General features: G+C 36.2%; 2 protein-coding genes and 1 long non-coding RNA gene across 4 annotated transcripts; 2 read left to right on the plus strand and 1 right to left on the minus strand.

Moving 5' to 3' along the window:
- The first annotated feature begins 1025 nt into the window (after nt 1-1025).
- On the plus strand, nt 1026-21121 carry LOC109170491. Its single transcript, XR_002052447.1, has 4 exons — nt 1026-1484; nt 2554-2705; nt 5286-6007; nt 21110-21121. It is a non-coding gene; the product is annotated as an uncharacterized LOC109170491 (long non-coding RNA).
- On the plus strand, nt 7517-9836 carry LOC109170489 (protein DETOXIFICATION 48-like). The gene is made up of 2 exons (XM_019319624.1): nt 7517-7942; nt 8046-9836. The coding sequence occupies exons 1-2, from the start codon at nt 7796-7798 to the stop codon at nt 9513-9515; spliced, it is 1617 nt and encodes a 538-aa protein (XP_019175169.1). The 5' UTR covers nt 7517-7795; the 3' UTR covers nt 9516-9836.
- Nucleotides 18806-24747, minus strand: LOC109170490 (lariat debranching enzyme). 2 transcript variants are annotated; one of them, XM_019319626.1, is made up of 10 exons: nt 24568-24747; nt 23540-23662; nt 22808-22965; nt 21938-22059; nt 21467-21660; nt 20767-20946; nt 20556-20674; nt 20342-20481; nt 19683-19763; nt 18806-19171 (listed from the first exon to the last, which is right to left on the minus strand). In XM_019319626.1, exons 2-10 carry the CDS (start codon nt 23660-23662, stop codon nt 19068-19070), a joined length of 1221 nt encoding a protein of 406 aa, XP_019175171.1. In that variant the 5' UTR covers nt 24568-24747; the 3' UTR covers nt 18806-19067. The 2 variants fall into 2 exon arrangements, with proteins under 2 accessions (XP_019175171.1, XP_019175170.1); XM_019319625.1 differs by having other exon boundaries at nt 19647-19763.
- Between the last annotated feature and the right edge of the window lie 664 nt (nt 24748-25411).

The raw sequence follows: 25411 nt of genomic DNA on the forward strand, positions 1-25411 counted from the left end.
AATCCGTATGTTATTATTATGTGAAATTTAATTTGTATAACATGATCCAATTGAAGCTGGTACACTCTTTAATTTACATAAGAATTCGTATATGTTACTCAATGGTACGCGTTTGTTTTACGACCATGAATAATCGATGACGGACCAACACTACCACTCAAAAAGTTTATCAAGTAGGGAAATATAACAAATGCAAGATTTTGATAAAACGAAAGTGCTTTGTTGCTTTAGGTTTGTCAAAAATCGAACCCTATGTCAATTACTATGATCCAATCTGGTGGTATTTATACATTTAATATGCCCGTGAATGAGCTCATAAATGTTACGAAGTACTACTTATTACATATAAATTTATTGAGGTAACTACCGTCATTTAAGCCTTCATTATTGGGAGGAAAAGTCAAGAGCCAACTACATTTAATTCATACTCGCTACTCTATTTCGTCATCCTGTTCGACTTCTTCGAGTTGATCGATCTATTGACCGTGTAGCCAATCGAACGCTCCTAATCAATGAACATGACCTCTCTGGCGGGGCAAGTACGACAATAGAGGTGTCAAATGGACGAGTTAGCTCGAAGTCCAATCCAGTCCCAACCTATTTGGGCAGGCCTGGTCTAGTCCATTTGCTACAATGTGCGGACTAGGGTTAGCCCGTTTTATACTACGACATGGCCGAATTTTAATTTTGGCCCATGGACTAGTTCGGCCCGTATGTGTGTGTGTGTATAGTTATATACACACACACTTTAATAATAGCTCATGAGATTATCACATTAAAAACTGTGACACTTGTTTTATGCATATTAAATTATTATGTTGTACTTACTATTTAACGAATTAATTGCCTAACTAGTATACTAATTAGCTATCAGCTAATAATTATTTGTCAAACACCCAAATCATGAGATATGCATATACACAATTTTACTAGACTAATTATTTTTTATTTTTTTTAAAGTCCGAGACTAATTATCTAATTAACTTGATTGAGTTTGACACTTTTAATTTATAAAAAAGTCGGTAACCGCAGCACAAAGGAACACTCTGGATTGAGTGTTTTTGTGAGAGAAGGGAAGGTCCGGTAGTTTTATACGCGTGACGTAATATACTTCGTAGAGTAACCGTATATGGTGACATAGGGATGCAACTGCAAGTGGGCTTTGGCCGTACCCAAATATAAAGAGCTAACAACATTTACAGCGCCACCAAAAGGTGCTAACACCATTATCTAATCTTTTATATTTCCAAATTGGGGCCCGGTTTGATTCGCCAAACAATTCGAATTTGAATGGATCGCCGTCTATACTTAATTACTTGATCGTGTCTAATCCGGCGGGAAGAGCCGGCGCCGCTGTTTTATCCCTGGCGGAGGCTTCTCCGCTGCCGTATCATCGGTTTCTCCGCCGACGTTGTCTGTGATCGGCGATCGCCACCTTCATCGCAGCTCGTAAAGCTATTATCGGCTTCTCGCTGATCTCACGAGTACGCGTTTATACTTTTTTCTATATTACGAACGCAGAGTCGCTTAGTCTCCGTCCGTATATATTCCTCGTTTGAAAATGGAAGATCGAATTTAACTTTACTTTTCCTTGTTGTACTGTGCTTTTTTTTAATACTCCGTAGGATTGTACTATTAGCCTATTGGGACGCTTCATTGTGTTGTAGACGAATATACCCCTTGTACATAAGTCTGCTGCCACAAGCTGGTACTCTGCTTCTTTTTCTGTTTGCTGCTACTTGCTTCGGTGCTATTTCATGCAATTCACTGATTTGTACTTCTCATCTGGATTAAGTTATAGAGACAAAACTATCATGTTTTTGGAGTTGAACACGTGCACTCTTGTAGTGTGTACTTTGGATTATATTGATTATTGGAGATAGGTAAAAATATGTTTATGAAACTAGATAATTTGCACAGGGGTTTTTGACAGTTTACTTAGTGCCACTTGGTGAATTACTATAGTGGAAATCACTCAGAAAATTGAAATGCTCACGGAGAAGTTGTATTGGAAATGGTGGCCTGGTTTAACATTGGCTACTGTCTAATATTGTCCTGTAGTAATGTTCTTAATCAGCGCCATCAGGAATAACATGAATTGTAACGGTGATCGGGATTGTTGTTGCTCTAGGAGTTCCATTTGCTATTCTAGGAGTTCCACTGGCTGTACTACTACTACGTTCTTCTATCAGATTTTGTGGATATGTATAATGGCTTTCCCTTAAATCAACTGTATGTGCCTGATTTGTAGCATCCATGTGTGTGCATCTGACATCATATTTCCTTGTAGATTGACTATGAGTCATGTTGCTCTTAGTGTTCTTCTAGCAATCCAATTTATTTTATGCATTATAAAATTATTGCTTGGGAGGCAAAAAGCTCTTATATGTGAAATCTACGTATATGTTTTTTCTTTGCTAATAATTTCAAAAACCTTGTAGACTCAGTAATGCTTCTATTCATCGTGTACTTTTTTTCTGGTGGTTTGAAGAAGTATTATTTCAAACAACTGCTTGCAGATCACTTATAATTTTCCATATGTAATGGCTTCAGGGGTTGAGGCTTTTGGGCTTTTCAAAGGGGTGGTTGGATTATGTTTCTTTAAATTCTGCAGTATTGGCAAATGAGTACTAGTGGATCAACTGCTTTTCTAACATGCAGGACTCTCAATGCATGTATTAAATATGGTAATTGTGATCCCACAGGTATAATTTTACTTGTAGCTGTGTATTTATTGATTTCCTGTCACTATCTTGGCTTCTTCCTTCTTATTTCAAGAAAGCAGTACAAGGGTCATAAACTAGCATTAACTATACACACTTAATCACTGATTTTGGGGGGTTCAACAACTTTTGGGTCATCAAGTATCATCTGAATCTTTTCCATTTAACCAAATGTGTTTGAAAGAGAAGAATAGTAATCAGAAATCTGAATGAAATGTGTATTTATTCAGTTTTGCATGCTGATGAACATTTAATATGTGCATTCATTGCATATTTGCATTACATTAGAATATTGGCTTGTATAGTGGCTAAATGCTTGCCCATTGCATAATATCCATTCTCTGTTTTTTTCCTCAACACTCTGTCTTTGTTTATGGTCTTCTATGATTTAGAAAGGTTAAATTAAAACTATCTACATATATGATAACACTTATAAATGGCAAATTTCGTGAGATACAAAACTAGTGATCATGGTGATTATAAGGATAGCCAATGGAAAAAGAGAAGTTAAGTAAAAGTAATCTCATGCATATGCAAATGCTTGTTTCTTTAGCTACTGAAAGGTCCTGATCTCTCCAGCACAAAGACATCCATCTGTCAGAACATTTATATGGCCATATGGGGCATGGTATTATTTACTTCAATTTACTGCTAACATTGGCTTGGACAAAGATTCCATACATGTATCTATCACATCATTTATTAAACATGATCTCAGTTGCTTCCAACTTATGAGGAAAACTCTGGTTTTCTACAAATGTTCCCTATATTATAATTCATAGTAGTTTTTTTTTTTTTTTTTTTGGGACTAAAATCCTTTAGCCAAGTAATGTCTAGGAGAACAATGATCACAAGGAAATATATTACGGAGTAGTGAAGTTATTAACTGAAATGCTATTTGTATTCCTATTAATCACTTCCTATCTTAATACAGTTTTGTCAGATGACTTAAATTATATATATTCGCGATCATCAGAAATTCATCATTTGTAATGTGGGGGTGTTCATTATAGTGCCATGTCATTATGCAGTATAAGTGAATCATTTTTAGTACACTACTGTGATTATATGGAATTATGAATTATTTTCTTAGCTAATTGTGCAGATAAATTTTCTGTGGCTAATAATCTGGAAAGCAAAAGAAGCTTCAATAATGGATTCCAGGATCATTCTCGAGAGTACATTACCAATTAAAATATGTTGCATATTGCTGCTTGGATATATTGCTAAGAAATAAATTTTAAAAAATCAGGTTTTTGCATACTATTTGTTTGATTGGCTATTAAGGGACACACAAAAATGTCCTGGAATCTCACCTATTTTATGCATGAAATTGGTGAATGACCTTAATACCTTATAGAATGTGTTTATGGCCAGTGATTCTTGTGAGTTGTGCTGATGGAAACCTTGATTAAGATTTGTCCTCGCTATTTAGAATTTTGTATTGGGGAAGCTGGGCTATTTTTTGATGGAGGACCCCTTTATTAATATTCTCTTTTTCTTGCTTTCATCTGCACTTGGGAATAAATTCTGATGCATGGTTATTGCATTTATACTATCTAGAAAAAGCTGGTCTGTAGTTGGTTCACCATTTTAATAATGAAAATCTGCTGGCAATGTTTCATTTAATCATCACCAGAAATTTTAAATAAGCATGGCTGAAAGCCTGAAATGACAGAGTAAAATGCTTTAGTAGGTCTTTAATGTGTTAATGGCATCCTTGGCTAGGCTATGTCTATTTAAGATGGGAGACGTAGAAGATTGGGAAAAGGCCTCTGGGATGGGAAATTTTTTAATATTTTGTAGATATTCCTTATGGAAAGGGGAAAGGCTATACTGAAAATGAGACTGGTTAGCTGCCACCCTTTCCTTATTGTAAAAAGGAAAGAATTAGAACCAATGAATCGGTTCTTATTAATACACAACTATTACCTTTTTGGGAAAATGTCTTATCATTTTTTGTGGAAGTTCTCTGTTTTGCAGACATTACATTAACTAAGAATTCTTTCTCTGTTTTAAAAGTTGTTGTATGTGCTAAACTTGGCATATAATGATGCTTAGTCCTTGCTGGCAAATTCTGTAGAAGAATAAACTTGCAAATCAATCTGAGTCTGATATGACTGTACAAGTGAATCAGATCCGCTCGTGATCCTTGGACTTTTTTGTCAATTTTTATTAGAGTAATGCTACCCACCCCTCCTAAATGTTTCTCTCCTTACATGGAATTTTGTTAATTGAACAACTAACTATCTTTTTAACTAATGGTGTGGTCACTTAATTCATGGACACCCAATAATTATAAGCTACATCATTTGTGGAAATGTTACGGGAAAAATTTAGAGGGGAAAATAACATTTTTCCTTTTTATTATTGCTGCAATCTGATGGTATTGGTATCTACCCTTTGCCAACCCCACTTTCCAGTTCTTTTGATTACAATTCAGAAATCACACAAAAAATAAATAAAACCGTATCTTCTAGTAGTACTGTTTGTTACCTCTATGTATTTTACTGAGAGATACTAGTGTTATTGCATTCCTTTGTAAACAATGATTTTTGACAGGTGTTATGATTATTAAAATGTGCTGAACGATGAGGTAAAATTCATGGCCCCCCAAACCTGTTTTGGAATTCGGGTTATGATTTTCTTGAAGTTTGTTTCAGCCAAAGATGTTAGAATATATTTTATTTAAAAGCAGAAAATTCAGTGCTTTTGTTGTTTGAGGAGATGATGTCTACTGTCACCGCATCTGTTTCTGATTCTGTTTTCTGCTTCTGCTTTGCTCTGTTCTGTTCTGTTCTTTTTCCCTTGGCGTTTGCAGGCACACACACAAACACACAGAGAGGAGAGCAAAAGGCCCCCCACTTGGAGACGTTCTCATCCCTTGTTCTGAAAAATGGATACAAAATTCAAATGGTTGGAAATGCAGCACGTATGGGGAAGAAATTAAAAATTAAAAATAAAATAAAGGATGGGTTTGTTTGTTTTTACAGTTATATATATATATATATTTTTTAATTTAATTTTCAGTGTGTTTCCTTTCTCCCGTCTGCCGGTTCTCCATACAGCCATCTACTGCTACTGTCACCCTCCATTAACCTTGGTGGTCCCTCTGCAGTTTTGCATGATGATAATGGATGATGGTGGTGGTGATGATGATGATGAACTACCATGGTACCATTCCCCTTCTCTCTCTCTCACGTACCACTACAAATTTGGATAAGCTTTAAAGCTAACCACTCGGTAATTTGAAATGAATCCACTCTAGTGATATAATCTGTCTTGTATTCCACAGTTTAGGCCACTCCATAAACCTAAAACCCCACCTCTTGTTAGTTCACACGTTCCTTTCCCGGGTCACCTACGACCCTTTTGCCATCAATCACTCTCCATCTTTCACACAAAAATAAGAATTCGAGATTCATAAGAAACCTTCCTTAATCACCTAAAAAACACACGGCATAAACAAACCAGGTTGTAAAAAAAAAATAAAGTGGGAATTGAATCCTGCGTGCTGAGTTTGATGTATTGTGATTTGTAGAGTTGTGGGATGGTGTATATGTCGATTGTGGGGGAGGGGTAAGACTTAAAAGAGTGAGTGAAAGAGAGAGAGAAGGTGCCAAAAGTCGAGACGGGACCTCAAACAGGATATACAAAAAATGATGGAACATGTAACCCTCAAAAAGGGCAAGTATCCAAAACCCCAAACGGTGTCTTGGCTGTTGGGTATCGGTTGCAGACAACACAAGTCATGCTCCGGACTGTGAGGCATCACATGGGTTGCGAGTTAAGAGGGCAATGTTACAACAACATCATCCGTATGCATGTTTTGCCTTCGAACATGCCAACATTTCCAAACCCACTGCCCATCTACCAAACACATATAAACCACAACCCCATATCATCATATATGCCCCCCTATTATTGACCTCGACGACGATGTGGTTTCATTTCTACTCTTGCCCAATATGTATAATAAATAAATTGAACAACAAGAAGAACAAAACATGTTCATTTGGCCGTCATATCATACCACCACTTGCTTCACCCTCTCCCCCCCAAAAAAAAAAAGAATTTGTATTGTATGGTGTATTGCATGTCAATCCATTTTCATTCCCTCCCACTTGCAACATACAAAGATAATCTTGTTATTCCATTGGCCTCATCACTTCCTTTCCTGTTCCGAGGCCCGAATATTAAAAGAAGGGAGAGAAATTGAAACCTATAAAGTGCCCCCTGCGTTTTTTTAAAAAGATTATCCTTCTCTCACATTCAGCAACAACCACCAAAAAAAATTTAAAAAAAGTTTGATTTAACTAAAACAGCATAATCCTCCTAACTCATTAAACTTAATATGCCAATGGGGTTTTGCCATTACCATTTCCTCACTAAAACCAAGCTTCTCGGATTGCAACCTGCTGGTGCTGGGCGGTGAAAGACAAATTGCCGACCACTATTCCTTTTTTTCCATTTTTCAATAAAAAAATATTGCCAAACTCATCTTCTGCAAACTCTTCCCTTCACTACTGCGGGCTTAGATAAGATGAGCTTAGCCCTCCCAAAATGGGGCCCTCTCCTTCACCCTTTTTCATAAGGTGAAATCCACACGTCCATTCTATACACACTAGTCAATTCCATCAACAACAAACAACCAAAACTTTATTCACATTTACATACCCAAAGTCTTAATATAAATTTAACTTCGACACAGCCACCTGATTTTTTATTTTTTTTTTTTATCCCGATCATTTTTATTTTTTTTTTTCAAATAAAAAAAAAAAATTGGAGGAATGGAGGATTGGCCCCCACACCTCCATCCCAAGAACTAGTACCCACTTTGTAATACAATGGCTTCTTTGCGCCCTAAAACAATGACACGTCTTTTAGCCCGGAATTAAGGCATAAGGGCTCCGGTCCTTGCATGTATATATATGCATAACACATCCCTCTCTTTGCTCAACCCTCAGTCCCACCATTTACAATATAACCCCAAACAACCCTAGCTAATATCTTGTGAAGAAGAAGAAGATAGAGAGATATTTTGGATAGATAATAATAATAGGTAGCTAGCTATGTGCAACTCTAAGTCCTCTTCCCCATCCTTACTTGTCTCTACTAACCAAACCCATTTCTTCTGCTCCCATAAGTCTTCCATGGCTCCCCACCTTGTTGTTGATGATGATCAAGAACAGCTTCATAGATGGCCAACCCCTAGAGAGGTAATAATATATATATCTTTTAAAGAAAACACTAAAAATGCATATAAATTAAAGTATTTCATTTGCTGATGGTTTGTTGCATGTCGTTGAACGTAACATTCAGGCTATGGAGGAGATAAAAGCGATAGGGAAGATTTCAGGGCCGACAGCCATGACAGGGCTGTTAATGTATTCCAGAGCTATGATCTCCATGCTTTTCCTGGGATACCTCGGAGAACTCGAGCTGGCCGGAGGGTCCCTCGCTATCGGCTTCGCTAACATCACCGGATACTCTGTCATCGCCGGGCTGGCCATGGGGATGGAGCCCATTTGCGGCCAGGCTTACGGCGGCAAACAGATGAAGCTTCTGGGGCTTACTTTACAGAGAACGGTGCTCCTCCTCCTTTCCACCTCCGTCCCCATCTCCTTCGCGTGGCTGAACATGAAGAACATCCTGTTATGGTGCGGGCAGGACGAGGAAATCGCGTCAATGGCGCATACTTTCATCGTCTTCGCCATCCCCGACCTTTTCTTCCTCTCTTTGCTCCATCCTCTCAGGATATATCTCAGAACGCAAGGCATTACGCTGCCGTTGACCTACTGCTCCGCCATCTCCCTTCTCCTCCACGTCCCTCTCAACTTCGTTCTGGTTAGCTACTTCCACCTGGGAGTCGCCGGGGTGGCTATAGCCATGGTGTTCACGAATCTCAACCTCTTCCTCCTCCTCTGCTCCTTCGTCTACTTTTCCGGCGTGTATAAGGATTCTTGGGTGGCCCCCAGCTCCGACTGCCTACGTGGCTGGTCTTCCTTGTTGGCTTTAGCCATTCCCACCTGCATTTCGGTTTGTTTGGAATGGTGGTGGTACGAGTTTATGATACTGTTGTGTGGAATTCTGGGGAATCCGAAAGCTACCATTGCTTCAATGGGGATTTTGATTCAAACTACTTCTCTTGTTTATGTATTCCCGTCTTCTTTAAGCCTGGGAGTGTCGACTAGAGTGGGGAACGAGCTCGGCGCCGGGCGGCCGGCCCGGGCGCGGATTTCCATGATCGTTTCTCTCTTCTGCGCGGCCGGGCTGGGGGTGGCGGCGATGCTCTTCGCCACCCTGATGCGGCACAAATGGGGGAGGTTCTTCACCGCCGACGAAGAGATTCTTAAACTCACGGCCATCGCATTGCCCATAGCAGGGGTGTGCGAGCTCGGAAACTGCCCGCAAACCACCGGGTGCGGGGTCCTGAGAGGCAGCGCGCGGCCCACAATCGGCGCCAACATAAACCTCGGATCATTCTACCTCGTCGGAATGCCGGTCTCCGTCCTCCTCGGATTCGCACTGAAAATGGGGTTCGCCGGCCTCTGGTTAGGCTTGCTTGCCGCTCAGGCCACCTGCGCCGTCCTCATGCTCGTGGTGCTTTGCAGAACCGACTGGAGTCTCCAAGCAAACAGAGCCAAAGAACTCACAAAATCTTCTTCCCCGTCGTCGCCGCCATTGCCGCCATTATCGCCACCTCCTTCACTCAAACCAAATCTTGAAGACATCTTATGCAGTAAAGATGATACTCTTGAAACGGATCCTCTGATTATTATTGTAAATTAACCATTAGATTTTTATTTTTATATATATTTACCTCCATCATATCATATCATATCAGATCAGATCAAATTTTCCCCACCCTAAGGTAGCCACCAGATATATGCATGATGATGGGTTGATGTGAATTTTCCAAACACATATACTATACGGACTACTACTACTTTTGGATTTTTACCACTCCATCATTATCACGTCATCGTATCCCTCATTCTTACCCTACCTTACCTAATTAGTTTTTACTGTAGCCTCACTCATCTTCCACATGCTAGCTCTATATATATATACCTTTTGTACAATAATAATAAATAAAGTATTAATAATATGTGTTTTTGATGGGACATTTTTTCTAGTAACTTTAATTTGTGTGATTCTCACCTTTTTAATTTATTAGTAACATTGTTATTCTATCTAGCAAAGTTATAGAATATTATTTTTTATTTGTGTGCTTGATTCTCGACAATTATAAAGGATTATACCTAATCTCGAGAGCTCTTATGGCCAATCGAACTTTGCGGCATAGTAGAGTTGCTGGCAAAACAAAATGATTAACGATAGTTAGTCTATCGGTCAATTTTGGCTTATTTGATCACTATTAACTGTTTGCATTGGTTAAACAATCAATATGAATGTTTGATTAATTAGGTAACAATTTATTGCTCCAAAATGCTAAAATTTAAGCTGCACAAAGTAGTTTTTAAAATCAGCTTATAATCTAACAGTTAATTTACCAAACATTTTTTTACAATCAGCTAATATTATCAACTAGTCAAACTCACTAACTCAATCAGCTAATAGTCATTTATCGCAACTTGAAATTTTCTATCATTACAGTTGAGTCAAGTTGCATCGGGAGAGGTAGGGTTTTGGTTTAATTTATTTTAAAGTATGGTTGTGAGAGGAGGGGTGTGTGATCTCTGTTGCTTGCCGTATTCCATTTCAGGCCGGTGACTTTGATTGCCATAAATGGAAAAAATTGGCATAATGCGCTGCACCATCTCCTCAAACCGCCCATTCTTTCCATTTTTTAATAGCATTTTTTAGTCTTCTTTTTCGGCTTTAATTTGCATATTTTGTTCTTCAATTCCTACATATATATGCTGCTTTCCAACGCAACCTCGTGCAAAAAAGGCAAAATCTTTCAGCCCCATGACTCCACAAACTGTCAAGATTTGGTCATATATTTTTTAGTATTAGTACAATCTACTACGGAGATCCAATTAGGTTACCCGTGAGGACAACACATCATCCTTTTTTTACAAGTTTGAACTCCAAACTTAAAAGTCACTTAGGTAGAAGAGGTAGATTGAGACATACATTCCCCAAATGTTTGTATGCTACTATTCACAATAAGGTCAAATCCATACATATTTTTTTTGGTCCTTGATAGATTATGGATGGAACACTAGGCTTAGCCGATCGGCTCGGACGGCTAGCCCTCAGTTGTAGTACAACGTGGATGGCCTTTTAGGGACGGGAATCAGCAAGTCAGCAACCAGTAGTTCTAATGTCCGTGAAAATTCGTCACCTAATGTAATTCTACTTACCTATTCCCAGAGTAGAATGTTTCCTCCCTAGCAGAGCAAAAAACCTAAGGCGGAGTTAGTTTCCCTCTCAAACACAAGTCTTTTTGTATAAATATCCCTTTACAGGTGTGTAAAATGGATCCGAATTTTCTATAAACTACATTCTTATTGCATTATTCTCTACACTTTAAATATTTTCCTATCATACAAACCGTGATGTTAACTAAGTCGTTAGTTACCACTTAAAACTTGTAAAACGAACAATAAAATTCAAACCTTTCACCTTATTGCTACTAATAAAGCATGTGAATAGCATAATTTAGTTTGTTATCAATTATCATGTTGACACTCATCCAATCCGCATATATACTTATTAGCGACCCAATAGTGTGAAGTGTGAAGGGTGCATCATTATATTGATGCAAGTTAAATCCATATATACATTATAGAAAACAGAGAGGGGGAAGTGTTGGAGGGGCCAGGGGTTGTAACTGAACATACAAAATCCAGCTATTATTGCCTGTCTCCTTCTCTCGTGACAAATTTTAGCACTGTGCCTCTGCATTTGCAGCTCCACTGCTCCACACACCCCCCACCCACCCACCCACCCACCACTCCCACTTCGTACGCTAAATCAAATCGTAATCTTAATCTTTTTCGTATTTTTAAAAACTTTTTTTTTTTTTCAGTTTAGGTAATCACAGTTTCGCCAGATTAATTCTAAGCTCATAGGAACACATTCAATTCACTAATCATACCCTAGTTTTCATGTGTGCATGCACGTACAAGAGATTTAATCAACATCTTTCATCACCCTGAACATTTTTTAATTCATGTTTCTATTGTCCCATTGAATTGTGTTGACGATACATGAATTGATTGATTAAACTATGATAATGTTTAGCGGAATAACTATTAGGTATAATTAAGTCTTTTCGATTTTCTTTTTGACAAAAATTCATTATTTTTAGTTCGTTGCCTGTACATAGTAAAATTTTACTTTAGATTAGATACGTTTAATTAGTATATATGTCACATTGGGTTGAGTACACATGAATTAATTAGATAATCTATGATAATATTTAGTGGAGTAATTAATTATGTCTCTTTTACATTTTTTTTTTGGAAGGATTCGTTATTTTTAGTTCATAAAGTATTGTGTAAAGAAACATTCTAAACTAGATATGTTTAAGTAGTACATGCCACATTGGGTTGAGGATACATGAATTAAGTGATTAAGTTATGATAATGTTTGGTGGAATAACTAATTAGGTCGATCTTTTTTGTATTTAGAAAAAAAAAATCGTTATTTTATGTCCGTATAGTACATAATAAAACAACTCTAGACCATGAATTAGTTAATTAAGCTATGATAATGTTTAGTGAATTAGTTAGAGTACATAATAATATAATACATGCCACATTGGATGAAGGACAGATGAATTAGCTTAGTTTATTAAGCTATGATAATGTTTAGTGGGGCTTTTTTTTTTCGTGTATGTATATATACCAACTTCAATAAACCTATAGAAAGATCCATTATTTTTAATTTGTCCACTTTGTGGTCAAACAACACTCTACTAGATATGTTTAAGTAGTACATTTCACATTGGGTTGAGGATATATGAATTAATTGATTAAGCTATGATAATGTTTAGTGGAATAACTAATTAGGTCTTTTTTGTATTTTTTTAAAAAAAGTTTTGTTATTTTAAGTTTGTATAGTACATAATAAAACAACTCCAAATTATGAATGAGTTAATTAAGCAATGCTAATGTTTAGTGAATTAATTATCTTAAGTGCGTACAATACATAATAGTACATGCCATAATATTGGATCTAGGACACATGAATTAGTTAATAAAGCTATGATAATGTTTAGTCAAATATATAACTAATTAAGTCCTTTTCGTATTTTCTAAAAAAAAAAGTCCGTTATTTTTAATTTGTTGACTATGTGGCCGGTCAAACAACACTCTAGAGGCTAGACTAGATATATATGTTTAATGAGTATATGCCAAATTGGGTTGAGGACAAGTGAATTGTTAATTAAGCTATGGGAATATTGTTTAGCGGAATAACTAATCAGGTTTTTTTTTGGGGTTATTTTTAATCATTATTTTTATTCCGTTTTGGTACATGGTCAAACAACACTCTAGACCAGACATGTTTAATTAGTGTATGCCACATTATTGGGTTGAGGACACATGATGAATTAATTGATTAAGCTATGAAAATGCATAGTGGAATAACTAATTAGGTATAATTAGGTCAACATTGAAATGATAATGCTTTAAGATTGTTAGAGACATTGGGAACATGTCTGTTCGCCATGTCAGGTCAGCGAATCTGATAGATGTGAAATCAAGTAAAAAATGAATGTGGTTATTTTCATAAATATTACAAAATTTGTTTATTTTCAACCGTTAAATCTACTTGATCAATAGTTTGGATTTGTTAACTGCCTGGGACATGATTCTCAACTGATTATGGACATATATATATGTGTGTGGAATGTTGGTCTGGTGAGTTGATAGGTAAGGTAGTGGTTGAAGCAGAGCAGAGCAGTGCAGTGGGAGGAAGCTAAGGGAGGCGGGAGGGACCTTATCTGAATATGAATAATGAGAGATGAAAGCAAAGTTTCATTATGAAGACAACATAGTATTAGTCCCATAACAATAAATTACTTGTTGTCTGGAATATGTGGTACAGCAAGGACTTTCGTTGCTCAGATTTCACCCACCATTATCTCATTCAATTCGCCGCCCGCCCGCACTTCACATCTATCCCTCTTTGCATCACTTGCACTATATATATTTCAATCGCTCACGGTCGACTTGTCACTCTTTAATAAATACCATATACTTCATATGTCATATTGAATTAGACTTAGTTGAATTGAATCCTAAACTAGGGGTACTTAAAATTGTGTGTTAAGTTAGGTTTGACGCGAAAATCCAATAACCATGATAATTAAGAGGTTATATATGAAACAGATTGAAATAGTGAGAATAGAAATTGTATTATTTAATTTCTTAGACAGTACGTGATGAAGGCTTAAGAAATATTTAAAAAGAGTTTTGCTACTTTCGGTGTGATGAATTGCATACCTAGAATATGTAAGACTACTATTACTATTTATACATAAAGAAATGTCTTGTATTTTTGCCGTTGTGCATGAGTATAAGCCTATAGATGCTGAGTGTCTTTCTTGGTGAGGAACCAGTAAGCTCTCTCGGGGTTCTCCCCTCCCAATGACGCAAAGATTTACTTTGAGACTCAATTTATCATTCACATATTATTCATTTTGAACGTACAAAATATCAACTTTTTTGTCTCACTTAGGAAAACTCGAATCTTCCTTGACCCGGCTCAAATTGAAAGTATACTCCATTGATATTTGTATAACAAAATAACCATTTAAACTGTCATTTTTACTATTTTTTTTAATCATCCTTCAAATACTTGTATACTAGTGTCTCAATTGGCAACTCTATTATCTTAATTAAAGAAAACTTTAACCGTGGAGTTGTGATGGCATAGAATTCCTCTCTCCCTTATCATGACTATATGGATAAACTCAGTATTAACAATTTAAATGAAATAGTTGTGACTTCACTGTTTTACTGTCACTTCAACATATTTAACTTTTAAATCAATTTGTATATGATTAATCATCAACATTTATTTCTTAACGTCATATTTAGATTGAATATTGGATTTATGGAAACGACCTTAAAAAGTAAAAGTCTTTATATATGAGTGTTACTTATCTATTAATTTTTGAGATTATACTAGCAGCTGGGGTCTCTTGACTATTACAATTTCTCTGTACAAATTTCATAATTAAAATAAACAATTAATCTAATTAATTAGACTTTAGGTAACGTTTTCATAGTTAAGGGACTAAATCGAGCAAAAAAATAATTATGAGACTTGTACAGAGAAATCGCAATAGTCAAGTGAACCCTAGTTGGTATAATCTCTTAATTATTTATGTATTATTGTTTCACCAATATAGTAGTAGTAGTAATAAAATTGAGATTGTAACAAATCTAGCGTTGAGATTGCAAAACCCCTCTTAGGGATGTCAAACGCTTACTTTTAGAATACATTGTATGACTGAGTGTCGTTTTCGAAATTTATGTGTTTTTTTTTAAAAGTAAATTAAAAGATAATCTAAGATAAATATGTAACATGATTCAAAATCATCGCAATAAATCAAAAATCGACACACTAGGTGCACGTATAAAGATTGTGGGCTACTCCAAGAAAAAGCAATCTCAGCTCCAAAACTGATTCATTATGGGATGTATCTATCAAGAACCGAAGTTGCCTTGCTGTAATTTTGATCTCGAACTCCAATAGTTTCACGCCACGTATCACCACAGCAGAGTATCTGGATTTTCTATTCCTCTACAATTAGTGCTACAAAAATGTACGCTCCACGTGTTAAGCATCTCCAAATACTGACTAGCTTTGTTACACATGGTAATCTTATGCACCAATGGCAGCATCCTAGGTGACACGTGGAAATACGACTAATGAAAAATTGGTTGGATCTTGAATGATTGAGTAGAACATGATTACTACATTAGAAGATTACGATTTGATTCTTATTAATATTTTTTCGGCCAAACTCATCAAGCATAGTCTTCTTAGTACAATTTACTTTTTCTGTAATGTTTGTAAGTTATTACACATGAGAAAAATTTACTCAGATAGAGACGGGTAAGTTTCCTTATCACCAAACAAATAATAAAAATAAAAGAAGGATTGGAAATTAAAGAAAAGGCCACCGCCAGTCCCCATTGGTGTGAATTGAATAAAAATTGTTGGGCTAAGAGCTAGCCATGAAATTAACAATAACAAAAAAATAACATAAAAAGGGGAGAGAAGGATTGATGGGGAATCTTTAATACCACAACTCATGCAACAAATACATATTATATTAATTAAGACACTTGTGGAAGACACATATCCAAAATCGCACTAATCACTTGTTCTTATTGCCATTTTCGTTTCAAGCTCCCTTTACATTTGCTTTTTAAATTTTTTACAATATCTTATGTCACTGTATATTTATAATTTATCCCCAAAAATATGTTGTATATTGTATGTTTATTTAACTATTAAGTAACACGAAAAAGTGCTTAGTGAGACGAATTACATTATTGATATTGACGTGCCCTACCTGATATGTGACTTGGTTGAATTATTTTGTAACGGAAGTAATGTTGGAGACATTCTCACGTTAACAAGACTACAAACAAGCATGGGACAACATCAGCCAAGTTGATCAGACTCTTTACTTCATAATCACAAGAATATAAATTCGACCCCCATTAGGAATGACCTAGTCTTCTTGGTTTGAACCGGTCAGCTATAAACAACCTAAATTGGTTTACCTTCTTGTGGTCCTTTGTCGGATAAGATTTACCAGTACACACTCTCAGATAGTGACTGCAGGTTTCCTCTATCACTCAAAAAAAAAAAAAAAAAAAAAAAAAAAAAAAAAGACCAAGCAATCACATTGCATTATCCTTCTCATACCAAGGGTGGGGGGGGGGGGGGGTGCCAAATTGCCAATAAAAAAATTTAAAAAAATACTGGAAATGAATGCAACACGAGATGATATAGTACAGTAGAATAAATGCAGAAAGCAGAGCAGTGCATAGAAGTGATGAATGAAAGTTGATGGGGACAGGTAGTAGTACTTTACCATAACAAGTGTTGGGACAATCCTCTCCTGCCAAAAAGAAGGAAAAAATGTCGTAGAACTCTCAACTCTTGTTGCCGAAAGCCAGCCTCGTCCACGGAGAAAGCCTACAAACACAAATTATTTTATTAAGGAATGGAAAAAAGAGGGCCGGGAGAGATGTGTACTGTAGTGCATTGTTGAAATTATTGAGCTAACCTACATGATAAGATTATTGACCTAAACCTACTGCCAATATAATGCAGTGATTGAATTGAATACTTCGCACCTGGGCATGGCTTTATCGCTGCAAAAATGTCATGCTGTCTGTAATCGAGGATGAACCCTCCTCTTTTTCTAGCTACATACAAGAATATCATTTCAACAAAACCTGCATAATTGCAAGCAACAATGTCATCTCTATCAGCTTACTCATAACAATACCTCGACCGTGTGGACGACGTTGAGTAACAGTCATGTCGAATTTTCCACCGTATCAGTGGTACTAACGTACTACCACACGCATTATCACTGTGCTGCATGACAAGAATTGGCAATTGGCAGAAAAGGAAATTAAAACCAAATGGTACAACATATATCCACCAACTACACAGCTTTCTCATATCCCTGGAGCCAGGACTAGGACCATAATTCAAACACAGAATTTTATTTCTAGCTAGGGTTCTTGTCTTTTAGCGTTCAAAAGAAATGGAACAATGAACTACAAACCGGCCTAGCCCTGTAGGAGACACACAAGCTGCTGGACCGTCCTAGGTCACGCCTAGATTAAATTGTAGCTCTTTCAAACAAAGAGAGAGGGGGCCTTAGAAGTTATACGTTGCAGTCCAAAGTGGACCATGAAGGTATCTTCCTCTTTTCTCTTATCTTACACCTAAAGTGTCAGTAAGTGGGACTTGGGCAGCACTAAAAGGGAGCAGTTCTAGTCATTTGTAGGGCAAGAAAAAGGCATGGTAATTTTAGCCTATAAACAGTATGACAAATTGCTGTATGTGGTTCTTTGTCTCTATCTGAAACCCTAACCACTGTCCCTCCCAATTGTTTCTTTTAATCAGGAACCGACCCGCAATAAAAAATGAAAACCCAAACCCTGCCCCACAATGTGTTTTCTCACTCACTCCCAATAAATTTTCTCCATTTTCTTTATGGATTTCACAATAGGCCGGTCAATTTGCAAAGGCAGTTGGATAAGAACTGATTGAAGTTGAAAGCCACAGCTTTTGCCACTACAATTCACAAGTGAAAGCTGAGAACTTACAGAGGAAACAACATCTTTTGTTTATTGGAACAAGGATTTCAAAGGATTTTTTTATGCGAGAGTGGAGGATTGATTAGCTCAAAAGGGGCTGCTAACTCAGACTTAAATATACGTAGCTTTGCCTGGAAGTGAAAAGATGAAGCAATCAAATGATACCAACACCCTAAAAGGACACTTAGTGGTTTGACATTTTTAATATGAGGCAAGTGTTTAGACTCCATTCCTATTTTGTATTTTGTGGTTTGACTATTGGAAGCTTTTCAATTTCAACCTGATTTGTGTATTCCTAATTGGAAATTAACAATCAGGAGGTGAAGACAAAGATAGAGAAAGAGAGAGAAGGGGGGGGCAGAAAAGGAGTCAAATAGGCCATGAACACCACTGAAATATAAAAGAAAAAGATACTAAACTTCATGAAAACACTGCTTTTCTTGGTGGAGGTTTTAAAAAAGTCAACCCCCACAACCAAAATAACAAATTGGGCAGCCAATGGATGATAATGGTGATTATATATAATAGCAAAAACAACAGTCAAAAGACAGAGATGGTAAGATGTTCATACTCAATGACAATTGAAAATTAGAAGTGTCTTTTACCTCAGCATATTTCAACATTGAGATTTCATCATTCATCTCTACAGTAAAAATATCTCTGCAAACCTTGGCATATGCTTCCAAGAAAGTAACATCCATGCGTATACTTGGTGTGTGGTATCTGCAACTACAGCAAAGGACCATTGAGCCTCATGACCCAAAAATTAAGTAATTTTAGCAATCAACATCAATGGAAACAAAATTAATAAAGAAACATGAATCTGTGTCTATTGAATAAATTGTAATGGTGGTTCTGATTATACTGCTACGATACTCCTCTTTACAGAGCATACTCAGCCTTTGCATTCTACCTACTATTGCTGCTGCAATAGGTATTCAATCAATGTGACAGGTGAGTTCCTGAATTTTAGACTAGTAACCAATCTAAGTACTACAATCATATTACAAACAATACATTCTTCTGGTTGAACTTCCATTGCAGCTGGATTACCAATAAACAAGTTCTATATTTGTTCATTTTCAGTTTCACTGGCATCAGCCTCTTTTGGTTCATCAATATCATCCACATCATCAATGGGGATATCTTCAGTACCATAGCCAAACGAACCTGCAAAATGAATCAAACAAGTTAAGAGGGTCAACTCCTGGAAAGATAGATAAGAACTTGGCTACAAGGAGCCAAAACTTCCATAGCTGCTGTAGAAATGAACCATATCATGACAAACCACCCCATCCCCCAACCCCCACCCCCCAAAAAAAAAAAAAAAAAAAAAAAAAAACTTAAGGCCCTATCGCACCAATGTCATTCATATGACCCAATTAAGAAGTACTATAACCATATTGAAGTAATATTGACAATATGCACATGGCTGAAGATACAGCAACTAGTATTGTTCAATGTATATTCTTGTGTCAACAACTCCAACATTAAATAGCCATTGCTTTTACAGGTATCAGGATTAACACAAAAGTGAGCGGAACAAATTTAGTAGGCATAGAAATCCATATACACTGACAGGAGCAACAGCAGTGGAATAAATGGAATTTGCTAGTATTTGGAATCAACCATAAGAGAGTATTACTAGAAATAAATGAAGCTGGACTTCCAGAAAACTCCCTTGATTCTGACATGTTATCAAGAAGATATTCAAGTTCAAGGAGCTGTAATAAGGCTTCTGTTTGGGGATTTCGGCAGTGACCTGTGGAGGAAGATAAGAGAGGGTTAGCATCAGCTTGAAGTAAGGATCTTAGAATACAGTTGCATATATAAATCTCAAAATAGAACTCCAAGCAATAAGCTAATAATTAGCAAAAATTTTAGCATCATTCTGAAGAGAGTTGGGGAAAGGAAATCACCTTCATCCATAAATGAAGTTAACACAATGCAATTCCATGTTAGTTTAGACATTTCTTTACACACACCACCACATCACACACACATATTTGTTTCCTAAAGATATTCGTCAATTGCCTAAACACAATGGACCACAGAAAACCTTTTCTAATTTCATAATTTGTTGAAGTAATCAGAAATATAATTCACTTTATGAGTTTAGTTAGTGAGATAATATTCAAGGACGAAACAGGCTAAAAATTTTTTTTTAAAAATCAAGTTGTGTATTGGAAGACTACAAAAAATATGACTTCTTATAGTATTCTCCTTCTTTCCCATTCTTATCTTTGAACTGGATAATTATTAATATTCCACCCAATTCCAACCAGGATCTAATGACACAAATAAGGTGCTAATATAATGTGCTGCAATACAGATCATCACCAGAAAAGACACCATTAGCAAGAGGTTGACGAGGATCGTGGCATGGCACAGTGCGCACAAAATCAAAAGGTTTGGCCCCTCTTGATTGAAGTTTATTCCTTACAAAATGACGGCATTCTTGCAGGTCAAGCTGTACATTGCTGCAAAACATCAAGCATAACCATCTATTTCCTTTCAAAAACCATTAACTAATAACATCTATAAATGTACTCACCTATAATCTGCATGCCTAATTGTCAGAGGTAAGATAGAGTTAAACTTCCTCATAATTGCTAGCCATTCTTCATCATACTGGAGTTCATATGGTCCTGGCTCTGACTCAACTTCAATAACCTAAGACACTCAAGATAACTCATAAGTCAAGATGCTAGCTTTCAGAAATCCTGGAGAAAATCTAAATGAACAACAATGGTGGAAGGAAGTACTTGCAAAAAGTTCCGACCAGGGAGGCATTTATCAAGAGCAAGAAATTTGGTGACGGAGCCCTCACCATGTTGAACCAAAGCAGCAAATTTGCAGTGTAGATGAGCAGAAAACCAGTAGGATGGCCTCAACTTCTCCAATAATTCTGCAGCAGGTTTACTTCCCAGAGTTCCTTCTTGAATCTAAAATCATATATTTTAAGATATTCAATCTCTGTAGGACAAAACTAGACAGATGCTTTAGAATTTAACAAAGAACAACAAGAAATTGCCAGGTAATAGGGATCTTTTATGTGCTTGTTAGGAGAATTATACAAATTTGAATCATAGGAGTAAATGGAAAAAGTTAAGTATACATTACACGTCAATGAATAGACATGTATATAGGTTTTATATTTTCTTGCTGAAAAGAACATGAACTTATAAATTATGTAAAGGAAGTAGAGAACAAGAAGTCCATAAAAAAAGAATAAAGGAAAAAGTAAACTGAAAGGCAATCATCTCCAAAGCATCTGAGAGGGAAACATCGATGCCACATTTATAAAACCCATCCCAGCCAAGCCATGTGGTCAGACATTCAGACAAGTCAGCCCCAGTTGAATCCGCCCCCTAGATAAGCCATGTGGGATTTTAACCCCATCTACAAGTAGATAAAAATATTGGATGGATTAGATTTCACAAAACCTCTTTTTTTTCTACCCACCTCTTGCTCGAAAAAAGGTTTTTGACGGAGAAGACTCTTCAAGTTTCCGTGATCAGTAATGCCCACGGGCCAATCATGTGAAAGGAAGATATCAATTGGTTCTTCAACTTGCATAAGCTTGTGAATATCATACTCACGAACATGATATATGGATCGTATATCTAGCTCATTATAAGGAACCTTTTCATAATGTCCTGTCATAACAAAGTTCTTTGTATTTATCATCCTCAAACATCAAGCAGTTATCAGGACGTAACAACTCATGGAAATCTCTTCATCAAATATGACTATTTTCCTTCTCAAAAAACGACTGTTTTGACTACAAACAAAAGCCAGTAAGCAGAAGAAAACAAACAAACAAACAAAAAAACCTTTTGATACCTCAAACTCATCTTCACATGGTTCTAAAGTGAAAGTAACCAGCGAACCAAAATGCTGGCCAATATAATGTTTCCCCAGTTCACAGCTTACCCGAATGATAGTGGTGTGATTTATATATTCCAGAGAGGCCCCCAATACGAATGTTACCAAACTTGATTACTCCAGCAAATCCAAGGAAGTATATCTGAGGTGCTGCCCATCCTCCATAATATCTGTGACCACAGAATAATATTTCATGGGATAGATAGATGACTAGAAAAGAAAGCACTATAAAATAGTGCAAGAATATTTGGTTTATGCAATAACAAGCACCGAAAAAAGAAATACTTCGTCAACAAGAGGATTTTCAAGAAAATCTGCAGAGTCTATAGAAGAAGCAAAACATCAATGGGAACCAGTACTTTCAACAATGTTAATATCAAACAACTTATGTATGAGCATGAATATCAATATTTAGGTATACTCATTGTTTAGAAAGATAAGAATAAAGCCAATGAAAATCAATGGAGTGGCTGAATAGTTAGTAATGCATATATGGGGATACAATTCACTGAGATTACATTAAACAGTCTTCACAAGCACAAGCTTAACTAATTCACCACTAAAAAACATTTACAAGATTGAATGTGTAGGCTGTAGCCAATGAACTTGGTTGAAGGTCAATAAACCAATTCACTAATTATAAATTTAAAAGAAGTTGCATAACATATATGACATCACTCTAGTGAAGTGACTTTTACGCAAAACAGTTTGTTCAAACCAAAAACATAAGTTAATGACCTTCCCCACCCCATTTTCTTCCTTAGTATAAAGAGAAGAAAATGGAATGAAAATTTATTTGTGATAGATAAACATGCATGCTCTTTACTTTCAACATTATAAGAAAAGAAATATAAAAATCAAACATAAGAAAAAATAAAAGACAAAATAGACTTGAAATGCAAAAACAGGTCAACTCACAGCTCCCACAGATAATTTGAGGCTTCATGATTGCCCCCTATGAAAATAGTTGGGAATGGTGCAACTTTTTCTCCTGAGTAATACTTCCAGAAAGAGTTCATGCTCTTGTACTTGGGTGGCACATTTAAACTTTCAAGATCCTTCTCATTCCTAACAGCCTGCTTGTACAAAGAATATGATTCCTTTTCTTATACTTTCATCTCAAATAACCAAAAATTAGTTTGATAAATACATCACAGAAACTCAACACTACTTACAAAATTTAGAAGAAAAACCTTCTCAACCCTCCCCATAACCCTCCCCAAATAAACATGGAAAAAGGGAAAAACGCATGCTAGACTAAGTACTATTATAGTTTCACTTCAGCTAAAGTAATAAGCATTAAGAACTCAGGTGTGCATTTAACCAGTTCTCAAGCCTATTATACTATCATCTTATACTAGGTTGCAATACATTACTCCTACAACAATTCTGCCTATCCTTTTACATTGTAGACCTAGGTTGATTTAAGAAGTGAAGTGTAAACTATAAATGATGCCAATAAAGACAAACACCATAAGTTCCATTAAAGCCAATCATCAAAGCATATGCAGGATGCCAGGATTTAGAACTAAACTTCACACAAAATGCCATTCTGTACTTGAATTCATTGTGCTTAACACTGCAAAAAGAATCAAGTAATATGCTATTCCAAAGATGCCTAAAGAGACAAGTGAATCAGCCAAACAGTACCTGAAAGTCACCACAGCATATCAAAAGATCAATCTTTATTTTCTCCACATCCTGTAAGTGTAATAAGGTAGCATACACATTGTCTAGGTCTCCATGCATACACCCTTCTACTGCTATCTTCATCTGTATGGAAAATGTAGGCTAAGAAAATGCTTCCAACTGAACATTCAAAAGACTGAAAGAATGCTTGTAATATTAACATGAAAAAAACAATAAGAAGAAGGAGAAGAAGCAAGTGAAATCCATCTCAGCAATTCAAAGTTATATTCTTAATGATATGTAACAAACAGGTCAACTCATACAAAATCCATAAAATACATTTTAACTGTGCTTGAAAATTTCGAACAATTTATATCATATGTCATGTATCAATGGAGTCAATCATAATTCTCCACAATTGATAAGTGAAATAAGAAGCACTAAAAACTATAGAAAGTCATTGTTTATAGAAAATTGCAATTGGTTCGGTAGGTTAATTAAACTTTCATGGAAAGACTAATCAAATTATCAGCTGCTCAAAAATGCAAAAATACTTGCTAAATCATTTATATACCCATGCAATCAAAGTGCAGAAACAATTGAATCCATTTCTCCTGATAATTTGGGAGATTATATTTCTTATTTCTAAGAATGGATTAAAATTTCTTAACAGTGATAGAAGTCCATGTAGTTAGAGTTTGAAATGCACAGCACAATTATCCCCAAATCTCACTAAAAACTCAAATGGATGAAGTACTTAGTACGTGATAATGCACTCAAAATCTCCAGTATTTTTGCAGCTTATTGCTGTATTTAGCTACTCAATACAACCCTCGGATTTAAAAATCTCCATAAACAATTTCAAAGGTCACTAATTAATAACTTTGAACTATTGAATGACGAAAGATGAAAATAATTCAATGGAAACTTTCACAGAATCATTCAGCTTCACCAATTGGGAAACGCCAAAAATTAAGCTAATTCCGCAGACAAATATAGAAGCACAAATTCATTTATACAAGCATATGGGAATGAGTCAGATTTGACACCTCTAAATATGACAGTTGTAGAACTTCTCTATGATCTCAAGGTAAGCGGGGACGCTATCCACGGCAACTTAGAAGCTTGGAGGCAGTGGGGCTGTGAAGTTGTTCCTGGGGGTCAGTTTGATAATTGGGGGATGATTGCGAGGGAAAGCCGTAATAGGTTTTCTATTATTTTCTGTGTGTGTGAAAATTATAAAAATGATTTTGAAAAGAGAAAATTTTAATTTTGGTCATATGATTATAAGGACTTTGTTAATTTTAGCATTTAATTTTTAAAAGTGTCAATTTAGTATTTTGAGTATGTAATTTTTGTCAATTTTAGTCACTTTAGTTAAATTGTCGGTTAAATTTCGCCAAAAAATTTTAATAGTTGAAATAATGAGGGTATTTTAGTCATTTCACATATCTTTTCTTCTTCTCCGACGAGTCTACCATATTTAAGTTGTTTCCAGAGAGTTCTCCCGGCTTCGAAAGTACAGGCGAAGGCGCGAAGCGGCTTGATAGGATATATCCCCCGGTACCGACCACTTGTACGTCTATGGGCTCGTTTATAGTCAAGTCGGCGTCAAGCGGTTCGGGACCCAGTCCACGGGTCAAAGTCATAGGTGGCGGGTCAAACCCGCCACCATGTGTATAAAAGGACTTAAAGCCCTCGAAGTAAGGGGCTTTTGGGTTCATTTTCCACTTTCTCTACTCTCTCTCTAGACATTATTCTCTCTATTCTCCCTAGAATACAAGAACAAAACATGAATAAAATGCCCTTTGAGCTCTTTCTCTCTTGTTCATATCATGTTCATACATATTACTTGCAATACATATATTCTAAGAGTACAACTACCGGGAATTA

Source organism: Ipomoea nil, unplaced genomic scaffold (assembly GCF_001879475.1).
Source record: "Ipomoea nil cultivar Tokyo-kokei standard unplaced genomic scaffold, Asagao_1.1 scaffold3321, whole genome shotgun sequence".
Taxonomy (NCBI): domain Eukaryota; kingdom Viridiplantae; phylum Streptophyta; class Magnoliopsida; order Solanales; family Convolvulaceae; genus Ipomoea; species Ipomoea nil.